Source organism: Pseudophryne corroboree, chromosome 2, assembly GCF_028390025.1.
Source record: "Pseudophryne corroboree isolate aPseCor3 chromosome 2, aPseCor3.hap2, whole genome shotgun sequence".
Classification (NCBI taxonomy): Eukaryota; Metazoa; Chordata; class Amphibia; order Anura; family Myobatrachidae; genus Pseudophryne; species Pseudophryne corroboree.
In genome coordinates this window covers 441,720,145-441,741,729 of record NC_086445.1, presented here as the reverse complement: position 1 = coordinate 441,741,729, position 21,585 = coordinate 441,720,145, and the positions used below count along the sequence as shown (strand labels likewise).

The window sequence follows — 21,585 nt, the reverse complement described above, 5'->3', positions numbered from 1 at the left end:
TGTCTGCTTGTGAGCATGAGGCATTGAATGGGAGCAGCATTTGGAAGGCATGCTGTTCCTTGTAGTGCCAATGGGAGATCCTGGGGGTGGCTCCCTGGTAAGTTAGCTCTCTGTCTGGAAATGTTTTAGTATTGACCTTTATCATGAGGCGTACTGTGACAAATTACATGGCCCAATGTGGGCACTGCTATTAAGTAGTTAGGACTGCTGTATCAGAGAAGCCGTGAAGTGGCCAGCAGCTTAAACATGTGTTTGCAAACATTTGTGACAAATTCTCTGAATTTTATTACCAGATAGATTCAGGGATGGTTACAGGTAATTTTCAGTGTGCGGAAGGGAATTTGGGGGTGGGGATTTGCACCCCCCTTCCTCCTCTTTGTTTGTCTGTCTATGACCCCTCCCCCTTCCAGCACCTGATATATAATTATCTCCAGGTATGATTGAGCAGCTTCCAAATTAGTTATCCGAGCTAGTCAGGAACCTCCTAAAACCGAGCCAAGTCTCAGTGCATCAATGCACAAGGGTTCTGGGTAAAATGGTGGCTTCCTACGAAGCAATCCCATTCGGCAGATTCCACGCAAGAACTTTCCAGTGGGACCTGCTGGACAAATGGTCCGGGTCGCATCTTCAGATGCATCAGCGGATAACCCTGTCACCAAGAACAAGGGTGTCCCTCCTGTGTTGGTTGCAGAGTGCTCATCTTCTAGAGGGCCGCAGATTCGGCATTCAGGACTGGGTCCTGGTGACCACGGATGCCAGCCTGCGAGGCTGGGGAGCAGTCACACAGGGAAGGAATTTCCAGGGCTTATGGTCAAGCCTGGAGACATCACTTCACATAAATATCCTGAAGCTAAGGGCCATTTACAATGCTCTAAGCTTAGCAAGACCTCTGCTTCAAGGTCAGCCGGTGTTGATCCAGTCGGACAACATTACGGCAGTCACCCACGTAAACAGATAGGGTGGCACAAAAAGCAGGAGGGCAATGGCAGAAGCTGCAAGGATTCTTCGCTGGGCGGAAAATCATGTGATAGCACTGTCAGCAATTCCGGGAGTGGACAACTGGGAAGCAGACTTCCTCAGCAGACACGACCTCCACCCGGGAGAGTGGGGACTTCACCCAGAAGTCTTCCACAGGATTATAAACCGTTGGGAAAAACTCGACAGGTATTGCGCCAGGTCCAGGGACCCTCAGGCAATAGCTGTAGACGCTCTGGTAACACCGTGGGTGTACCAGTCAGTGTATGTGTTCCCTCATCTGCCTCTCATACCCAAGGTACTGAGATTGATAAGATGGAGAGGAGTAAGCACTATATTCGTGGCTCCGGATTGGCCAAGAAGGACTTGGTAACCGGAACTTCAAGAGATGCTCACGGAGGATCCGTGGCCTCTACCTCTAAGAAGGGACCTGCTCCAGCAAGGACCCTGTCTGTTCCAAGACTTACCGCGGCTGCGTTTGACGGCATGGCGGTTGAACGCCGGATCCTGAAGGAAAAAAGGCATTCCGGATGAAGTCATCCCTATCCTGATCAAAGCCAGGAAGGATGTAACCGCAAAACATTATCACCGCATTTGGCGAAAATATGTTGCGTGGTGCGAGGCCAGTAAGGCCCGACGGAGGAAATTCAACTGGGTCGATTCCTACATTTCCTGCAAACAGGAGTGTCTATGGGCCTGAAATTGGGGTCCATTAAGGTTCAAATTTCGGCCCTGTCAATTTTCTTCCAAAGAGAACTAGCTTCAGTCCCTTAAGTTCAGACGTTGTAAAAGGGGTACTGCATATACAGCCTCCTTTTGTGCCTCCAGTGGCACCTTGGGATCTCAATGTAGTTTTTGGGTTCCAAAAGTCACATTGGTTTGAACCACTTAAATCTGTGGAGTTAAAATATCTCACATGGGAAGTGGTCATGCTGTTTGCCCTGGCCGGGGCCAGGCGCGTGTCAGAATTGGCGGCTTTATCCTGTAAAAGCCCTTATCTGATTTTCCATTCGGACAGGGCGGAATTGAGGACTCGTCCTCAGTTTCTCCCTAAGGTGGTTTCAGCGTTTCACCTGAACCAACCTATTGTGGTGCCTGCGGCTACTAGGGACTTGGAGGACTCCAAGTTGCTAGACGTTGTCAGGGCCCTGAAAATATATGTTTCCAGGACGGCTGGAGTCAGAAAATCTGACTCGCTGTTTATCCTGTATGCACCCAACAAGCTGGGTGCTCCTGCTTCTAAGCAGACTATTGCTCGTTGGATTTGTAGTACAATTCAGCTTGCACATTCTGCCACAGCCAAAAATCTGTAAATGCCCACTCCACAAGGAAGATGGGCTCATTTTGGGCGGCTGCCCGAGGGGTCTCGGCTTTACAACTTTGCCGAGCAGCTACTTGGTCAGGAGCAAATACGTTTGTAAAATTCTACAAAATTGATACCCTGGCTGAGGAGGACCTGGAGTTCTCTCATTTGGTGCTGCAGAGTCATCCGCACTCTCCCGCCCGTTTGGGAGCTTTGGTATAATCCCCATGGTCCTTACGGAGTCCCCAGCATCCACTTAGGACGTTAGAGAAAATAAGAATTTACTTACCGATAATTCTATTTCTCGTAGTCCGTAGTGGATGCTGGGCGCCCATCCCAAGTGCGGATTGTCTGCAATACTGGTACATAGTTATTGTTACCAAAAAAAATTGGGTTATTGCTGTAGTGAGCCATCTTTTCTAGAGGCTCCTCTGTTATCATGCTGTTAACTGGGTTTAGATCACGAGTTGTACGGTGTGATTGGTGTGGCTGGTATGAGTCTTACCCGGGATTCAAAATCCTTCCTTATTGTGTACGCTCGTCCGGGCACAGTATCCTAACTGAGGCTTGGAGGAGGGTCATAGGGGGAGGAGCCAGTGCACACCAGGTAGTTCTAAAGCTTTACTTTTGTGCCCAGTCTCCTGCGGAGCCGCTATTCCCCATGGTCCTTACGGAGTCCCCAGCATCCACTACGGACTACGAGAAATAGAATTATCGGTAAGTAAATTCTTATTTTCGTCCTTCAGGTAAAGCAAAAGGTCAGGCGTACCATAAGCAGGCCTGCACTTCCAAACCTGGTAGGCCGAAGCCCAAAAGAGCCTGGGCTGCCAGTCAGCCAGCAGCCAAGACCGATAAGCCTGCCGCATGACGGGGCGGGCCTCCCCCTCGGGCTTCTAGGGTATACCCAGGAATGGTTGAAGACCACTTCAGATGCCTGGGTACGGGAAGTCGTCACTCGAGGTTACGCAATAGCCTTCAAAAACCGACCCCCTCATCGATTTTGCCAGACAGACGTCCCGTCGGACCAGACAAAGGCAAACACTCTGCATTCGGTGGTACAGACCCTCTTGGATACAGGAGTCGTAGTACAGGTGCCTCTTGCTCAGAGGGGCCGGGGGTACTATTCTCCACTGTTTCTAGTCCCGAAACCGAATGGGTCCTCCCGGCCCATTCTCAACCTCAAGGCACTGAACAAATTTGTGAAGGTTTCCAAGGTCCGTATGGAAACCCATCGCTCTATAGTTCTGGCCTTGGAACCTGGGGACTACATGGTCTCCCTGGACATACATGATGCTTACCTGCATATTCCTATAGCAGTGTCACATCAACAATACCTGAGGTTCGCTATTGGCAACCTCCATTACCAGTTTCAGGTGTTGCCTTTTGGTTTAACAACGGCTCCGCGAGTCTTCACCAAAGTTATGGCGGTGATGACGGTGGTACTCCGCCGTCAAGGGGTCAGCATACTGCCGTATCTGGACGACTTGTTAATCCTTGCAAATTCCCCAGATCTTCTCCTGCATCATCTGGATATGACGGTCCGGTTTCTACAAGCCCACGGGTGGCTCATCATCTGGAAGAAATCCTCCCTGGTCCCTGCTCAGAGCATGGTGCATCTGGGAGCGCTGTTTGACACTCACAACCAGAGGTTGTTCTTGTCTCAGGAGAAAGTCCTGAAACTTCAGGACAGGATTCGTTGCTTCCTTTTTCGTCCGCAAGTGTCGATACATTTGGCAATGCAGGTGCTGGTACTCATGGTGTCAGCATTCGACATGGTGGAGTATGCTCAATTCCATTCTCGCCCCCTCCAGAAGCTGATTCTAGCCAAGTGGGACGGCCTGCCTCAACGGATCAGGTCTCACATGATCTCTTTGACTCCGGAGGTCCGTCTGTCGCTGCTCTGGTGGCTCCTGAACCGACAATTGTGCAGAGGCCGTCCCTTCTGGATATCCAACTGGGTCCTGTTGACGACAGATGCCAGTCTAAGAGGTTGGGGCGCGGTGCTGGAGCAGCACTCCTTGCAGGGTCGGTGGACCAAGGAGGAATCTCTCCTCTCGATCAACATTCTGGAATTGCGGGGGCTCTTCAATGCGTTGAACCTAGCCCAGCATTTGATTCAGAACCGTCCTGTTCAAGTACAGTCGGACAACGCCACCACAGTGGCTTACATAAATCATCAAGGCGTTTGGCAATGAAGGAAGCCTCACTGATTCTACGTTGGGCAGAACGCCATCTACCGGCAATATTCATTCCGGTAGTCCTGAATTGGGAAGCTGACTTTCTCAGTCGTCAGGACGTGCATGCCGGCGAGTGGGGCCTCCATCCAGAAGTGTTTCAACTCCTCGTGGAAAGGTGGGGTCTTCCAGATGTGGATCTGATGGCGTCTCGACACAATCACAAGGTTCCTGTCTTCAGAGCAAGGACAAGGGATCCTCGAGCAGCATTCGTGGATGCGCTGGCAGTGCCGTGGAGGTTTCGGCTGCAGTATGTGTTCCCTCCGGTGTCACTCCTGCCCAGGGTAATTCGGAAGTTCAAGCAAGAAAAAGGAAATCTGCTTCTCATAGCTCCGGCGTGGCCCAGACGGCACTGGTTCTCAGACCTGCAAGGCCTATCGTCAGAGCGTACACTTCTACTTCCACAACGCCCAGACCTCCTCGTTCAGGGCCCCTGTGTCTACCAGGACCTAGCCCGGCTGTCTTTGACGGCGTGGCTCTTGAAGCTTCCGTCTTAAGAGCTAAGGGTTTTTCTGAAGAGGTCATTAAAACATTATGTAACAAGCAGCATCTATCCTTGTGTATCAATGCCTATTTCCCTATAGATTGTAAGCTTGCGAGCAGGGCCTTCCTACCTCTGTCTGTCTTTGCCCAGTTTTGTTCTATAATTGTTGTTCTAATTGTAAAGCGCAACGGAATATGCTGCGCTATATAAGAAACTGCTAATAAATAAATAAACTATGTTGCGGGCCCGGAAACCGGCCTCTGCTCGGATTTACCATCGGGTCTGGCATTCCTCCTTTGTTTGGTGCGCATCTAACCATTATGACGCTTCCACGTTTAGTACAGCCAAACTTTTGGCTTTTCTACAGCAGGGCCTAGATTTAGGCCTGCGTCTGGCCTACCTCAAGGTTCATATTTCTGCCTTGTCAGTGTGGTTTCAGAGAAAAATTGCAACTTTACCTGATGTTCATACTTTCACTCAGGGTGTGTTGCGTATCCAACCTCTCTATGTCCCGCCTGTGGCTCCTTGGGACTTGTCGTGGTTTTGGAGGCGTTGCAGGAGCCTCTATTTTAACCTCTTGGTTCAAGCTGACCTTAAGTGGCTTTCCCTTAAGGTGGTGTTCTTGCTGGCTATTGCCTCTGCTAGAAGGGTGTCGGTTTTGGGTGCCTTGTCTTGTAGCTCCCCATATCTGATTTTTCACCGTGACCGGGCGGTTCTTAGGACTCGTCCCGGATATTTACCTGAGGTGGTTTCTTCGTTCCACCTTAATCAGGAGATTGTGGTTCCAGCTTTTGTTTCTCCTGATTTGTCTCCCAAAGAGCGGTCTTTGGATGTGGTACGGGCTCTCCGTATCTATGTGAAGAGAACTGCTTCTATTCGAAAGACTGATTCTCTCTTTGTTTTATTTGGATTTCACAAACGTAGCTGGCCTGCTCACAAGCAGACCCTGACCAGGTGGATTAGAATGGTGATTGCGCATGCTTATGTGAAGGCTGGTCTGTCAGCTCCTGTTCACATTACGGCCCATTCTACTCGGTCTGTTGGACCTTCTTGGGCGGCCCAACGTGGTGCGACCCTTGATCAATTGTGCAAGGCGGCTACGTGGTCCTCCGGGAACACGTTCATAAGGTTCTATGCCTTCGATACTGCCGCTTCCCAGGATGCTTCCTTTGGACGCCGGGTTCTTGTGCCCGCTACAGTGCGTCCCCTCCCATAAGGAACTGCTTTAGGACATCCCCATTGTCCAGACTTGTGGAGCCCAGTGTACCCCGCAGCAGAAAACGAGTTTTATGGTAAGAACTTACCCTTGTTAAAACTCTTTCTGCGAGGTACACTGGGCTCCACAAGTCGCCCACCCTGACCCACTTAGCTTCTTTGGGTTGATATGGCATTAGCCGCTGACACGTCTCTTGTCATGAGTGTGGTGTATGTGGCTACTAACCGTTGTCGTCTCTTTTCCTGCTACTGCATTGGGCTGGTTAACTAAACTGAGCTCCTGTGCTGGGAGGCGGGGTTATAGAGGAGGCGGCGCTGTGCATTCTGGGAACAGTCAAAGCTTTGAGCCTGTTTGTGCCTCGGATCAAGATCCTACTCTACACCCCATTGTCCAGACTTGTGGAGCCCAGTGTACCTCGCAGAAAGTTTTAACAAGGGTAGGTTCTTACCATAAAACTAGTTTTTTACATTATTACATTACTTTGCGTCTAAGACGCATTTTCGCGTAAAAACCCCACTATCAGTGCTACCGAGTCCCGTCGCGGCATGGTGTGACTTCAAGGGCTGTTTAGCGTGACTGCAGCAAGGATGTAAGGGGACACATCTGTAAGATGTATTTACAGCAAGAAAAGATGCCCGACATTAGCAGAGCTGCCCGACAAATAATGGCTCACTCCGAAGGCACATTCATTTGTAAAGCAAGTTAGCATTGTGCATGCACCTAGAGATCGAGAGATGCCTGACGTGAGTGACCCGTCATTTGCTGGTCAGCTGTGCTAACCTCACGCACGCACAATGGTGATTTTCAGATGCGACATCTGGTGGATGATCACTGGTAACGCCATACACCTCTCTAAGCTCTATGCGCCACCCTGCGACAAAACATGCTGCCTTGCGACCAGGCACACTGCGACTCCGTGATCGGGACAAACGCCATAGATGGTATAGATGAGCGAGGCTCCATCTATACATTACTATGTTGCACGACGTGCAACACAAGTCAAAACATATGATGATAGCCATTTTATTAGCAATGACTTTGTATGTGCAACTTGAATGTGACACTGTACAAATGTTGGTATCCTTGGTCCTCACAACTTCAGAATTTGACAACTACATCATGTTGTTTTAAAATAAACATTTTCCAGGTAATATCCTGCCAAGTGAATGAACAAGTGCATAGGTCAATAGAAATTGACTGTTAAGGAAGATGTTTCAAACTATTACACTTCAGATATTGTAAAACTCACAATTCTTGGGTAGAAATGTTTTTTCACACTATAAGCTGGGATTTGCAGGACGCTTGTAATAAAGGTTTGGGATTCAATTAGCCGCTGTAATTTACCATGGGTTAATTGCTCCTTTTAGGGTTATTCAATTAGCCCTAAAGCCAGCCTACACTTTGCTCTTAATGGGGATTTATTTTCGGGTCCAAGCAGACCAAAAATAAATCCCCAATAAATAGCCTGCCAGCAGGTCCTGCGAATCCGTTAACACACAGAATCCGGAGTAGCACCCGATGACAAGTTGATTTATTGGATAAGATAAAAAGGTCTTTAATTGAATAGCCCCAGGCGTTAAAGTCCGAAGCTACCACCTGTTTTCACCCCTGTAAAACGGGGCTACTTGAGTTCTCCCCCTAGCCTTCAGTACTCCCAGCACGCAGGCCCGTGGCCCTCTGACTTGGTTCTTAGCATTATGGTAAAGATTAGTTCACAAGGTAGGTCTGGAAATAATGTTGTAACTCCAAAGCAAAAAGGGTAGGGTAGCAGAATGGTCAGGTCACATGCTGGGGTCAAATACGTATATCACAGGACAAAGCCTAGAGATGATGCAAGAGAGTCATGAGCATGCCACCTCCCACACAGAGAGCACTATAATAAATAAGTTGTGTGTGTGTTTATAGGTATAGTATATACTCTACACTAGCGTGCAAAAGTCTATGGCCAATTAAAATAATTGTTAATAAAAGACCCAAATGTAGTGAATTAATGAAAATATTTATTCATAATTGTTTCTCATAATATTGCAACTAAACATTATAAAAATTATTTTATAGATTAACATACAGTAAATTTCAGATTCAATTTGGCTTTCATCAATGTGTCTTCCTTTGCGCGTATCACGGCTTTACATAATTTGTGCATTTGATACATCAAGTTTTCTAAAGTTTCATAAATTATGCCATATGTTTTTAGTATTACGCGAACTTTGCCATTACACAAACTGTTCTGTCCAATTCATCCCAGAGTTTCTCAGTGGGATTGAGACATGGCTGCCTCAGGTGACTGAGGAGGCAATGTCATAATTTGTAGAACTTTCTGCTTTTCTTTTAAAAATAATTGATACACAGTTTAGATGTGTGCTTAGGATCATTATCTTGTTGCATGATGAACCCTTTTCCAATATTTCTAGTACCACTTGGTACAGCATCGTAGCAGCACTGCAGAAATCACTGGGAAAATGGCGCTGCATCTTTTTTCCCAGTGATTTGCGCAGTAGATACAACAACCACAAAAAGAGAGGTGCCCCTTTATCTGTGGTAATGGATATAGTCCTTAATGCAACTCTCACTTAATGAAATAGGGGGAATTGCCAGCCCCCAGAACTATTAGAATAGAAATGTGACAGAAATAAAGAGAGAGCGCAAAAAGAACTGAATATAGATACATTCAATTTATTAATAATAATCAAATAAATACGAGTGAATAAAAATAAAAATTCAAATAAAACATATATGTCACATATAAATTGATATACATAAATATCTTAGGCTCCCAAAAATTCAAATAGTTCCTAGGACATTAATAACTTTTAGAACCAAAGTAGAATTGTATTTAACCTGTAAAATATTCCGCAAAGAATTAAATATGATGGACTCGGATAGTTCTTTTGATCAAAATTGACCGAGTAAATCAGAGTAGTATAGAAGTCTGATATTGTATTGACACAGATTTTAACTTGCACGCAACTGTGTTTTGTTAATAAACAGTACCTGCATGTATCCAAGATTCACTGATTAGCTGGCCAGCATGTGTAGAATGTATCAATCCGATTACTACTTGTAATGGATATATCTTATCAGCGATTCTGTTACAGTGTAACTATGTGCCACACTGTGTAGTCCGGGTGCTTCCCGGACTGACAGATTTAGTTACCAGTTAGCTCTGGCGCTTTGGTCCCTGTAAGACGCAGAATGGTGCGGTGCATGCGTGGATTCGTTGTAGTAATCAGTGCGGACTACCGCTGGGCTGTGGTGCGCCTCCGTTGTGGATTAGCTGATATCATCCCAATAGTGAAGTCCACAGATATTTGGGCGGAGGTAGCATAAATATGTAACAGATGATGAACAAATCGCCGCCTTGGGAAGCCACTAAAGGTCCGCAAAGATTGAATGTTTTTCAGGAGTGTCTTGGTCAAACTGCAAATCCAACGTGTTTCTCGACCATAACGACCGGTCGTTTCTTCAGAGGAGAGTGCTGTAGGAACATCATGGGAATATGGACGCCCCTGACATTTTCCCAGAGGCCTGCGCATGCACACTATTTTCCCTGGGACTGCGCTAGGGTCCCCTAGTGACACTAGTGTCCAGAGTTAAGAGCGCTGCCAGCTATAGTGGAGGGGGCTTAGAAGGAGACTGCACACGGGCCGCCTCCTCTCTGAAGAGGCCCGTGTGTTATTGTTTCTTATCAATGGTTGATGTTATTTGAACTAAATCTTCAACCTTTCATCCTCCAAAACAACCCCAAATCATGACATAACAACCTCCTTGTTTAACTGTAAGACTTCTCTGACCATTCTTCGAACATACTGACTTCTGGTTCCAAAAAGTTCACATTTGAACTCATCGAGGGCGATGTTATAACTTCCAGGACTCCTTTTCCTTCTTTACGCATTTTGTTAATTGATTAAAAGAAACTAACAATTCTATTTTTGAAAGCATTCTTACTTTGCAGCATATTTTCCACACCTGCCTAAAACGTTTGCACTTTATCTCTCTCTCTCTCTCTCTCTCTCTCTCTCTCTCTCTCTCTCTCTGTGTGTGTGTATACAGTATATATATTTCTCTTACGTCCTAGAGGATGCTGGGGACTCCAAAAGGACCATGGGGTATAGACGGGATCCGCAGGAGCTTGGGCACACTAAAAAAACTTTGACTGTGTGTGAACTGGCTCCTCCCTCTATGCCCCTCCCTCAGACTTTGTGCCCAGGAGTGATTGGACACACACTAGGGGAGCTCTACAGAGTTTCTCTAAAGACTTTATTGTTAGGTTTTTTATTTTCAGGGAGACCAGCTGGCTACAGGCTCCCTGCATCGTGGGAGTGAGGGGAGAGAAGTCAGACCTACTTCTTCTTAGTTCAAGGACTCTGCTTCTTAGGCTACTGGACAGCATTAGCTCCAGAGGGTTCGATCACTTGGTTCGCCTAGCTGCTTGTTCCCGAAGCCGCTCCGTCACCCCCCTCACAGAAGCCAGAAGAAAGAAGCCGGGCGAGTATTAGAATAACAGCAGACGGCAGAAGACTTCAGTAACGGAGGTAAGCGCAGCGGTAGCGCTGCGCTCCATGCTCCCACACACCAACGGCACTCACAGGGTGCAGGGCGCTGGGGGGGAGCGCCCTGGGCAGCAGTTACTGAGGGGCAGATTTATTAAGCTCGGTGAAGTGATAAAGTGGAATGTCATAAAGCACCAGCCAGTCAGCTCCTAACTGTCATTTTTCAAACCCAGCCTGTGACATGGAAGTTAGGAGCTGATTGGCTGGTACTTTATCACCGTGCATTTTATCACTTCACCAGGCTTAATAAATCTGCCCATGAGTCTCTCATCACTGGTACAAGTCATATTCGGGCCCCGGCACCGTCTGCGTTACCCCCGCCAGTATACTACAGCGATCGCGCTGCGCGCCATTGCTCCCACACACACCAACGGTTACATGGGTGCAGGGCGCGGGGGGGGCGCCCTGGACAGCATTATATATGTTATTTGAGCAGGTATATAGTGTATAGACACTATATACGGTCCCCTGTCCTGCATATAAACTATATTATACCGGGGCTGAAGCGTGCCGAAGAGGGGGAGGGGCTTAGCCCTCACAGCAGTATTCAGCGCCATTTTGTCTCTGTCTCCTCCAAAAAGGTGTACAAACAAGGGGGGACACAGATTTTTTTGTGTTATAATGAATTTAGCACTATTTTTCTTTTGAAAGGAGGCATATAATCATTGCTGTGAATGTTTCTCTGTGTGTTCCCTGTCAGCATACCCATTATAGTCCACATGTGTCTACACAATCAGCTATGGGAATTACTGTCGGCATTGCCGACGCCTGTTGGTACTTGATGCTGTAGATGCAGAGTCAGCAGGTCGGTAGTTGTATACTTATCAAAAGTAAACACTGTATGGGAAACACAGTAGTGTGTGGGTGACCCTGTTGACACCAACTGCTATTACTGGGTGTAAATTAACATGCTGTAACTGCCTTATGACCGTATATGTTTATTTGTATATGTATGGTACGGTTCCATGGGCCTGTGGCTCGTGTACAGACATGGTGGTATATGTGGGGAAATGTTGTTAAAATTATTTACGTATACTCCACCTCGGACCCCTCAGGGTCGCAAAAATGTTATTTTACCTGGTTACTACTCCCTGCTGTCGACGACTACTGGGTTTTCTGTCGACCATAGGGTTTCCTGTTAGATCCACAATTGGGGCATTCAGTACATGGTCATACACATTCAGAACACATTAATGTCACTAGGGACCCGAGGGTTCCGGACAATCCGTTTATATGTATGTTAGATAGATATATATATATATATATATATATCTATCAAACCAACAAACTAGAGTCTAAGTGCGCTAATGGATAGTACTGTATATCATAAATAAACAGATTTAAAAGATTCAACTTTCAGTTTTTAATACATAAAAGCCACAATAGCATAAAACATCTATGAGCATATAAACATCTCTTTACAGAATGTATAGACAATGTATACAAACAGTTTCTGTCAGATGGAAAATTCAAGTGAAACTTGAGATTGGTGGTAAATCTTCCTTAGTAGTATAGAATACAGATGGAATACAGTACTCGAACACAACCCAACGTGTTTCGTCCCTAACTGGGACTTCCACAGGGGTAATTTCGAGTGCCAGATGTTTGGACTTTGAGATGACCACTACACTATTTGGCTGTTGACCCACTACTGAGCGGTCTCACCCTCATCAGAGACTGGTTTATAGAGTCAGTGATAGACTTTAAACCACATTGTTTTCGGGTCACCTATTTGTCCATTTGTTATCTGGACTCTGTGTGACTGGGGGCTTCATTATATTGAACTGCTTTCCCAGTCATTTTGGTCCTTTGCCTGCTTTTATATTCAGTGAGCTTTTTACACAATTTTGGGATTATCTGTAAAAAACATCTGGCACTCGATATTACCCCTGAGGAAGTCCCAGTTAGGGACGAAACGCGTTGGGTTGTGTTCGAGTACTGTATTCCATCTGTATTCTATACTACTAAGGAAGATTTACCACCAATCTCAAGTTTCACTTGAATTTTCCATCTGACAGAAACTGTTTGTATACATTGTCTATACATTCTGTAAAGAGATGTTTATATGCTCATAGATGTTTTATGCTATTGTGGCTTTTATGTATTAAAAACTGAAAGTTGAATCTTTTAAATCTGTTTATTTATGATATACAGTACTATCCATTAGCGCACTTAGACTCTAGTTTGTTGGTTTGATATCTTAGGGCCCCACCTAACAGGGGGTTCGTCTAAGCTGCAGCTCAGTTCCGCTCCACGTAGCGCCTAAGGGTACCCCTTGTTTTTTATATATATATATATATATATATATATATGATGTGTGTAATTGTGTATTACATTATGTATATTCATATTATGATTTATAATGAATGCTGAAGTATTAGTATTCCTTCTCATGTGCTGGTCGCTCTGTTGATAAAGCTCTAGGTCGGCCGTGACGAGTTGGTCTCAGATCCTCTCAAGGAGTCCGAATGTTTATTCTTTTCCCGTCGTGGATAGAATGCTGTGAAAGTCAACTCCTGGTCGACACGGGGCCCTGTCACAAAGGATCGTACACAGGAAGCTAAGTGATATTTTATTTTCTATGCTTTGGACTTATTTGCATTGCATGCACATGGGGGAGTGTTTATATTCGGAAAGGCATCCGATAGTATTCCCCTAAAAAGAGAAGGGATGTTTTATATGTTGATTCTTCTCTATAACATTGCGGCAGGCTACCGTGCGATCGCAGGAGATGTGGCCGGGGGAATGCTGAGGCTGACTCCGGGAGATAAGCCTCAGTTCAGCCAGTCTCGGCGGATACTACGGGTAAATCTGACTTTGTGAGTTAGACACCTTCACAACGGTTGGGGACGCATTCTGTTGTGGGATGCAGTCATTTTAACCGGGTCAATACAGTTCTTTTTTCCCTTTCGGTGCAGATAGTGGAAGGTGAAAAGGTAAGAGTTCTGCAGCCTTCTTAGGTTCGCAGAAGTGGATGTCGTTTTCTGTTTCTACCACATCCACCGCATGTGGCTGGGTCTATCTGACTGGAACCCACTCCGGTGGGAGCTCGTCTACTACTTGTTCAGTCAGTCCGAGAATGGACTAGGACCTGTGAGTCAAGTATAGAATACAAAGGGGGACATTCTGGCACTTACAGATGTTTCCCCTCACTGATTTTTCAAATATATCTTGCCGTTTCCCCTCTGGAAGGGGAGGTAGTACGCGACCCCATACCAGTGTTGCGTCAGGTTCAGGGCGTTGTCCTGCTGTCCCTGTGTAAAAAAAAAAAAAAAAAAAGTTTCTCTTACGTGGTTGACCTACAGAATGGATTCTCTCAGACCAGAGAGCTCCAGCACGTAAAGGTAGAAAGGGGTTAAATGCGGGTTTCTCCGCATTCGGCTTACCTGTGTTGATATCCAAGATTGTCTTTGCCATTTCACCGGAGTGATGGCAGTATGATCGATTCTTTCAATATTAAGAGCTATTGTCATTCTGTACTGAGACGGTCTCCTGATTAAGGCAAGGTCAAGAAACAAGTGGTGCAAATCGTTGTTTTTTCTCTGACTGTTCTTCAACACAGGGAATGGCTGTTGTTCCCAACGACACAGATGTCGGAGGTGGGTATCAGAGTAGTTACTGAACGGTTGAAGTTCTGTGTTTTCCTGTGGAAAGAGGTCTGAGGATCCAAAGTCGGATCAGATTTGCAATGACAATCCATCAATATGTTCTGTTGAAGAAGAAGATGGTGCGACCTAAGAGGCTTTTCAGTGAGCAGGTCAAATGCCAGAGTGATTTTCACGGGGCCAGTTGGAAATGTGGCCCGGGTCTCACCTGCACATGCGCCAGAATATAATCCTAATGGCCAGGATATTGCCCCTGTGGTGTCTACTCAGTTCTTACCTCCTAGAGGGAAGAAGGTTCAAATCCAGGATGAGATCCTGGCGTCCGTGCATGCAGATCTCCGAGACTGGGGAGCAGTTCTTGCAAGGGAAGTATTTCCAGAAGAAAAGGTCAAGCTGGGAAGCTTGTCTGCAATAAGCTTTCTTGCATTAAGAGCTATTTTCAATGAACATATGCTTTCTGATCTGCCGTGTTAATTCTGTCGGACGGCTTGACAGCTGTGGTGTACGTAAGCCACTAGGGCGGAACATGGAGCGAAGCAGCAATGGCAGATTCAGTAAAAGTTTTCTGCTGGGTGTAAGGACTGGTTAACGCTATATTAGCAGTCTTCGATCCAGATGTGAACGACGGAGTAATAGATTCCCATGCAAATGCGATCTCCATCCGGGAGATATACAGTCGTCATCGAGAAGTTTCACTGAAGCGGCAGGTCGTTGAGGTGTGCCTAAATTCGACATATTGGTATCTCGCCTTAACAAGAGATCTCAGGGATATTGTTCCAGGTCAGGGGACACTCAAGCTATAGCAGTGGACGTCCTCGGGACACCTTGGGTGTTTTCAGTCGGTCTGTGTGTCCCCTCCGTTTTTCACTCTTCTGAAGGTGATATAATTTAGCCGAACAAAGGTTCAGGCAATCCTCATTGTTCCAGTCTGAACATGGAAGGCTTGGTATCCAGTTCTTCAAGATAACAGATCCCTGGCCTCTTCCTCTACGTGAGGAACTGTTACAGCAAGATCCAGGCGTGTACCAAGACTTACCACGACTGCGTTTGGTGACGTGGCGGTTGAACACCATATCCTAGCCTGAAAGGGTATTTCCAGTGAAGTCATTTCCACCTTTCTTCAGGCTAGAACAGAAGTAACGGAAAAGCCTTACCACCGTGTTGGAGAAAATGTGTCTTGGAGTGAGTCCAAGAAGACTACTACGGAAGACTTTCAGTTGGGTTGTTTTTCTCCATCCTTCGCAAGCAGGTGTGGGTGCAGGTCTACAGTTAGGCTCCATTCAAGAGCGGTTTTGGCCTTATAAAATTTTCTTTCAAGAAAGAATTGGCTACCTTTCCGGAAGTTCGAATCTTCGTGGAAGGAGTATTGCACTTCCACCCTCTGTTTGTGCCCCCATTGGCACCGTGGGACTTTGACGTGGTGTTGAGTTTTCCTGGGTCACAATGATTGGAATCTTTCCGAAAGGTTGTGTAAACTTTCTCTCTTGGAGAGTGGTCATGCTTGTGGCTTTGGCATCTGCAAGGCGAGGGTCGGAAGTGGCGGCTGGGTCTCACATGAGCCCGTTTGTTCTTCCAGATGGATAGAGCGAAATTGAGAACTCAGATACTAGTTCTGCCAACAGTGATTTAGGTGTTTCGCAGAAACCAGCCTATTTGATGCCTGTGGTTACTTGAGCTGATTCAAGGTCTCTTGATGTAGTCGGAGTTTTGAATATTTATGTTGCTATTTTGGCTCAGATTGCGGAAACAGATGCTCTGTTTGTCAGGTATGCTCCCAACGGGATTGGGGCGCCTGCGTCTCTGTAGTCGGTTACACGCTAGATCTGTGATCCGATTCGGCGTGCTCGTTCTACGGCTGGATTGCCATTATCGAATTTGGTGGTGACCCATTCTACTTGGAAAATGTTTTTTTCTTGGACGGATGCCCGAGGAGTCTCGGCGTTTCATCTTTGCCGAACGCATACTTTTTCGGGTTCAAACAATTTTGCTAAGCTCTACAAGTTTGATACCCTGGCTGATGGGGACCTCATGTTTGCTCAATCGGTGCTGCAGAGTCGTCCGCACTCTCCCGCCCGGTCTGGAGCTTTGGTATAGACCCCATGGTCCTTTTGGAGTCCCCAGCATCCTCTATGATGTAAGAGAAAATAGGATTTTAATACCTACCGGTAAATCCTTTTCTCCTAGTCCGTAGAGGATGCTGGGCGCCCATCCCAGTGCGTACTGTATCTGCAGTTACTGGTGATGGTTACACTTTTGTGGTTTTTCTGTTCTGTCAGGCTGTTGCTGACATTGTGCATGCCAGGCCATGCGGTGTCTTTTTATTGGTTGTGTTGACACACTGGTTGTGTTACATATTCTCTCAGCATGTGGCTGTGGTATTGTTCATGCCGTTGGCTGGCATTCTATTGAATGTCTCGTTTTGCGGTATGTGTGTGGTGTTAGCTGGTATGACACTCACCGTGTTTAAACAAATTCTTTCCTCGAAATGTCCGTCTCTCCTGGGCACAGTTCCTATAACTGAGGTCTGGGGGAGGGGCATAGAGGGAGGAGCCAGTTCACACCCAGTCAAAGTCTTTTTAGTGTGCCCAAGCTACTGCGGATCCCATCTATACCCCATGGTCCTTTTGGAGTCCCCAGCATCCTCTACGGACTAGGAGAAAAGGATTTACCGGTAGGTATTAAAATCCTAATACCTATATATATCTCTATATATCTATCTATCTATCTCGTACACACAAACACTTTTCATTATTAATACATTAACTGTGATGACTGTATCATGCAATATTTAATAAGTATGACCATGTTTTTTTCCATCCCCTTAATTTTAGGTACAAGAAAAAGCTTTGACCATTTAATATCTGACACTAAGGCTCCTAAAAGACCGGAAATTGAATCTGGCATCACTACACCTCCAAAAATGAGAAGAGTAGCAGAGAATGATTATGATATTGGTAAGTATCTCACACATGATGGATGAATGTTTAGTATATCTACATTTTGCTTTATTCATAATAGTTATTTCTCGAAGTATGTTTTAAGATATTATGCAGTTGGTGATTTTCCTAATGACCTTATTGTAAACATAAAGTCCCAAAAAAAGGTGTTGGTAAGTTTTCCACAACTGAAAACATTTACCTTGCAAAGCTAAATGGTGTTTCAGGAGACAGGTGTGATGAGGCTTTATTACATACTAGTTAAAAGACCGTCAAAATGACGGACATCAGAGACTGATTATGGGGGTGTCGCTGCTCACACAGTAGCTGCTAGGTTTCTGTCTGTCCTACTGCTGGAAGCTGGCTTTCTGTTATGCGGAGTGTGTTTGACTGTGTTGCGTTAGCCTTTTATATATCTACAGATGTGTCTCCTTACATCTTTACAAAGAAATTGGCGTAGTGTTTGCGGGTACATAGTATGAACGTGCACGGTTGCAGGCTGTATGACTTCATACGGAGGGATACTCAGTGGCACTGTATGAGATCGGGTAGTGGGATGTTATAGTCCCGCTACCCGTAGTTGTAACAGAGTTTGCGAGGCAGCAATTGCAGGCGCATACTTACGCACACACCAGAGATTAGTAACACATCAAAAGGGCTGGTGGCGATTGCGCATGCCACTGGTTTGAGCAGTGTTGTGTGAGGACCAGGGTATGAAAAAAAAAGATTTTATTATATTTTTTAAATCAGATTTTTTATTTAAATCAAATTTTTGGGATATTTAAATGTTTTATTTTAAATTTAAATTGTATTTTTATACAAATAACCAAGTAAACAAACCCAGCAAAAACAATAATACAAAGCGCTTTTAAAAATACGGTAACTTTAATATATTTAATTTAAATGACTTGACAGCGTCACCATGAATCATGGCATGGCACAGCAAACTACACACAAATCACACAATCTGTAAAGGGAAAAAAACAGCAATGCTGTTAAAAGTTACAATAGCTGGCAAATTGCCTTGCCTGATTTGTAAATCTGAATAAGCCTACACGTTAGGTTTATTGAACACCTTAAAAAGCAGCACAGGTTTTGCAGCCTTTTCAGTACCCAAGCGGATTCTCCATTTTGACTGCACTCAACCAGATGATGAAGCTGCAGCTGTTAGCAATTGCTCTACTGCTACCATGATATTTTCAGCTACAGTTTCTGAACCAATGTGCATTTTCCACCAATCTATTGGTGCCACTGTTGACAGAACGTCGTGGTCAAACGAGGTTATTAAACTGGGTTGCTTTTGCTTGGAACTTGACTAGTGTTGGTAGAAGGATATTTGAATGTGGATATTTTTCTTTGGCACCCTTAAGAGCTTCTAACTTTTCTTCTACAGTAATGTGGGTCCATTAAGTAAGCAAGAAAATGTGCAGGTCCTAATGCTTGATATAAAACATGGATGTAGACACATCATCCATGGTAATATATATTGAGTTCTTTAACCACGATTGTCAAAAATGTAAATTTTCAAAGTTCATTTTAACAGTACTAAACACCTGTAATTGAATCAATTATTAAAAAAAAAATAATCATGTGATTTTAATCATGTTGATTTATATCAGCACGCCCTGGTAAGGACTCATCTGTAGATGCTGTATATCTGTAATAGACAGATTATAATGAGCTGCATTATATACACCAGTACTGGCACGTCTAAGCTCTACAGTCCCCGCACAGCTACTGACCAGTCTGGTGTGCAAGACACCAGTAGCCTCCAACAGCTGGCCAAATGGCTTCTGTGGGGTTTGGGAAGGACCCCAGCCCTCTACCGGCGCGTATTTTAAATAAAGCAACTGAGCCAGTTATCTGCCTCCTCATCCGCATCATCTGCAGCCCCAGCATTGACCCCTTCCTCTTCCTCCCGGTCACCGCACTGCTCACCCCACACAGGGTCTATCCCCTTCCTGCCAGACTGATATCCTATCCCCCACCCCCTTTTCACCGGTAAGTGGCCACACGTGTCCCTGGTGCCTCCGCTCTGAGGGACCGTCTGGTGGGTCCTGCGTCCGATTCCTGGTTTCTGCTGCTACTTGTTGCTGAGTAACTGGATGGTAAGTAACCTGGGTTTGCAGCAGAGCATATGGAGGAGGGGGGTGCAGAGTATGCACTATATGGAGGAGGGGGTGCCCTGTATATAGTGGGCACTAAATGGAGGGGTATGGGTGTGCAGAATATGTAAGAGGATGGGGGTGTAGTGTATATATAGGGACAGTATATGGTGGGTGGTGCAGTGTACATAGGGTGTGTATGTGACCGTGTCCTGAATGGAGCTCCGTTGGACACCCTCTAGCGGTGGCACCACAGAGGTGACTGTATTGAAAAAAATCTGAACCTCTCTCTCTACTGACCCGATCTACCCCTACCACTCCACACTCTCCTCAGTTCCTATTCACCCCAACTCCTCCCCCTCTCTCCTTCCCCCCCCCCCCCCAGTCCCTATCTTCCCCTACTCCTCTCCCCAGTCCCTATCTTTCCCAACCCTCCCATCCTCTCTCCCACAGGCCCTATCTGACCCTACCCCACTTCCCCAGACCTTATCTGCCTTCCACTCTCTCTGTATGAAGCAAGTGTAAAACAGTCACATCAGTATTATTATTTGTCCATGGTGCGGTGCCCACAACAGAGGTGAGGAGCAGCCTTAGCATTTTATTATATTCCACATTCCAGATTAAGTCCAGCAATTAATCAATACTTGAATTACGTTAAGATTCAGTACAACTATCGTTACATTTATTTATTTATTAACAGTTTCTTTTATAGCACAGCAAATTCTGTTGCGCTTTACAGCTGGACACAGTCACAAACAGTCATAGAGGTAGGAAGGCCCTGCTCGCAATCTTAAAATCTATAGATATTTTTGTTTGTTTTGTGTCAAGGTATCATCTGATTAGTGGCTGAAACTGTAACCTACAGCTAATGCATTTAGTCATTGTGTAACTGTTACCTCACTTTATGGTCAGTATCAGTATTGCCCATTGCTCTTGGCAAGCATTACAGTTTCTGCTATCCTTATCAGTGGTTTGATTTTGCATGGTGCATTACTGTACACTTTATTAAAACATCTGAACAATAGCAATGTTAAGATTGCATGAGCAGATTAATTTATATTAATTTTAGGAATAATACATGGACAATTTTAGTAAGATACAGTTTCAGCACAAGGTCTTCAGATGTTAGCCTGAAATAAATAATAATAAACTCCTATACCTCAAATAATCACCTCATAACAGATGCTTTATGGACTGAGCAGTAAACATTACTGTTCTTAAAGATTCCGTTCTAGGTTTGACAATTATTGAGAGCCAATGAAGAGCTAACACTCCTCATTCATAACCCACACTGTGTTCAGCCCTGTGCCCCAAAAATAAATGCTCTGTTATACCAAGCAGATTTGATCCAAAGTGAATGTTTAGGATGATACAGTCCTCAGGAAAGAGGTATTCCAGTTACTGTTTTAGTTGCCTTTGAAGGAGCCTGAAAGTGAGAGCTTTATCATCCTATAACTGCCTGCATGCCAGTGTTGTTCAGTAGCCAACTGATGGCCAGAGTGTGTTGGTCTACCTAGTAACACCAGTGGGAGTGATCAGTAATGGCAGGTTACTGACTGTAAGTGAACCCCAAGACGTGACTGGGTGGCAGAGGTAGCCCGTTCTGTAGCATTCCTAACAATGACACACAGCAGGCCCTATACTGTCCCATCATAGCTTGTCAGTTGATTTATACAGTAAACTTTCATGCAGTCTTTGTAAAATGAGTAATGAAGTCCCCACAAGCTGTGGTACTACGCAGATCCACATAGATAACCAGGGTCGTACTGGCCCACAGGGGTCCAGTACGACACAGGGGGCCTGGTGGGCCTCACTGTCTTGAGGCACACCCATCTCTGTACGGATCAGGTTCCAGGCTGTGAATTATACATTATACACCTGTTATATTCTACTGCACAGGACTATGGTGTATTTTGTGGTATCTGGTCTCTAGGTCGACAAGACTTAGTTCGACAGTGTCTAGGTCGACACATGTTCTAGGTCAAAATGATTGACATGAGTTTTTCACATTTTGTTTCTTTTTTTTAAAACTTTTTCATACTTTACATTCCACGTGGACTATGATTGGGAAAGGTAACCTGTGCTGAGCGCAGCGTTAGTGGAGTGAGGCACCTTGTCCGAAGCATGCGAGGGGACACGCTGCACTAATTAGGGTTCCCGGTCACTGTACGGCG

The 21,585-nt window shown here is 45.5% G+C and overlaps 1 protein-coding gene across 9 annotated transcripts in view; it reads left to right on the top strand.

Annotated features, from left to right (window-relative positions):
- Positions 1–21,585, top strand: part of NF1 (neurofibromin 1) — a 738,710-nt gene that overhangs the window by 602,856 nt on the left and 114,269 nt on the right. For all 9 annotated transcript variants that reach the window (XM_063953658.1, XM_063953661.1, XM_063953657.1 and 6 more), the window contains one exon: positions 17,202–17,324. In XM_063953658.1, coding sequence (XP_063809728.1) covers positions 17,202–17,324 — 123 coding nt within the window. The remainder of the gene's footprint in view (positions 1–17,201; positions 17,325–21,585) is intronic.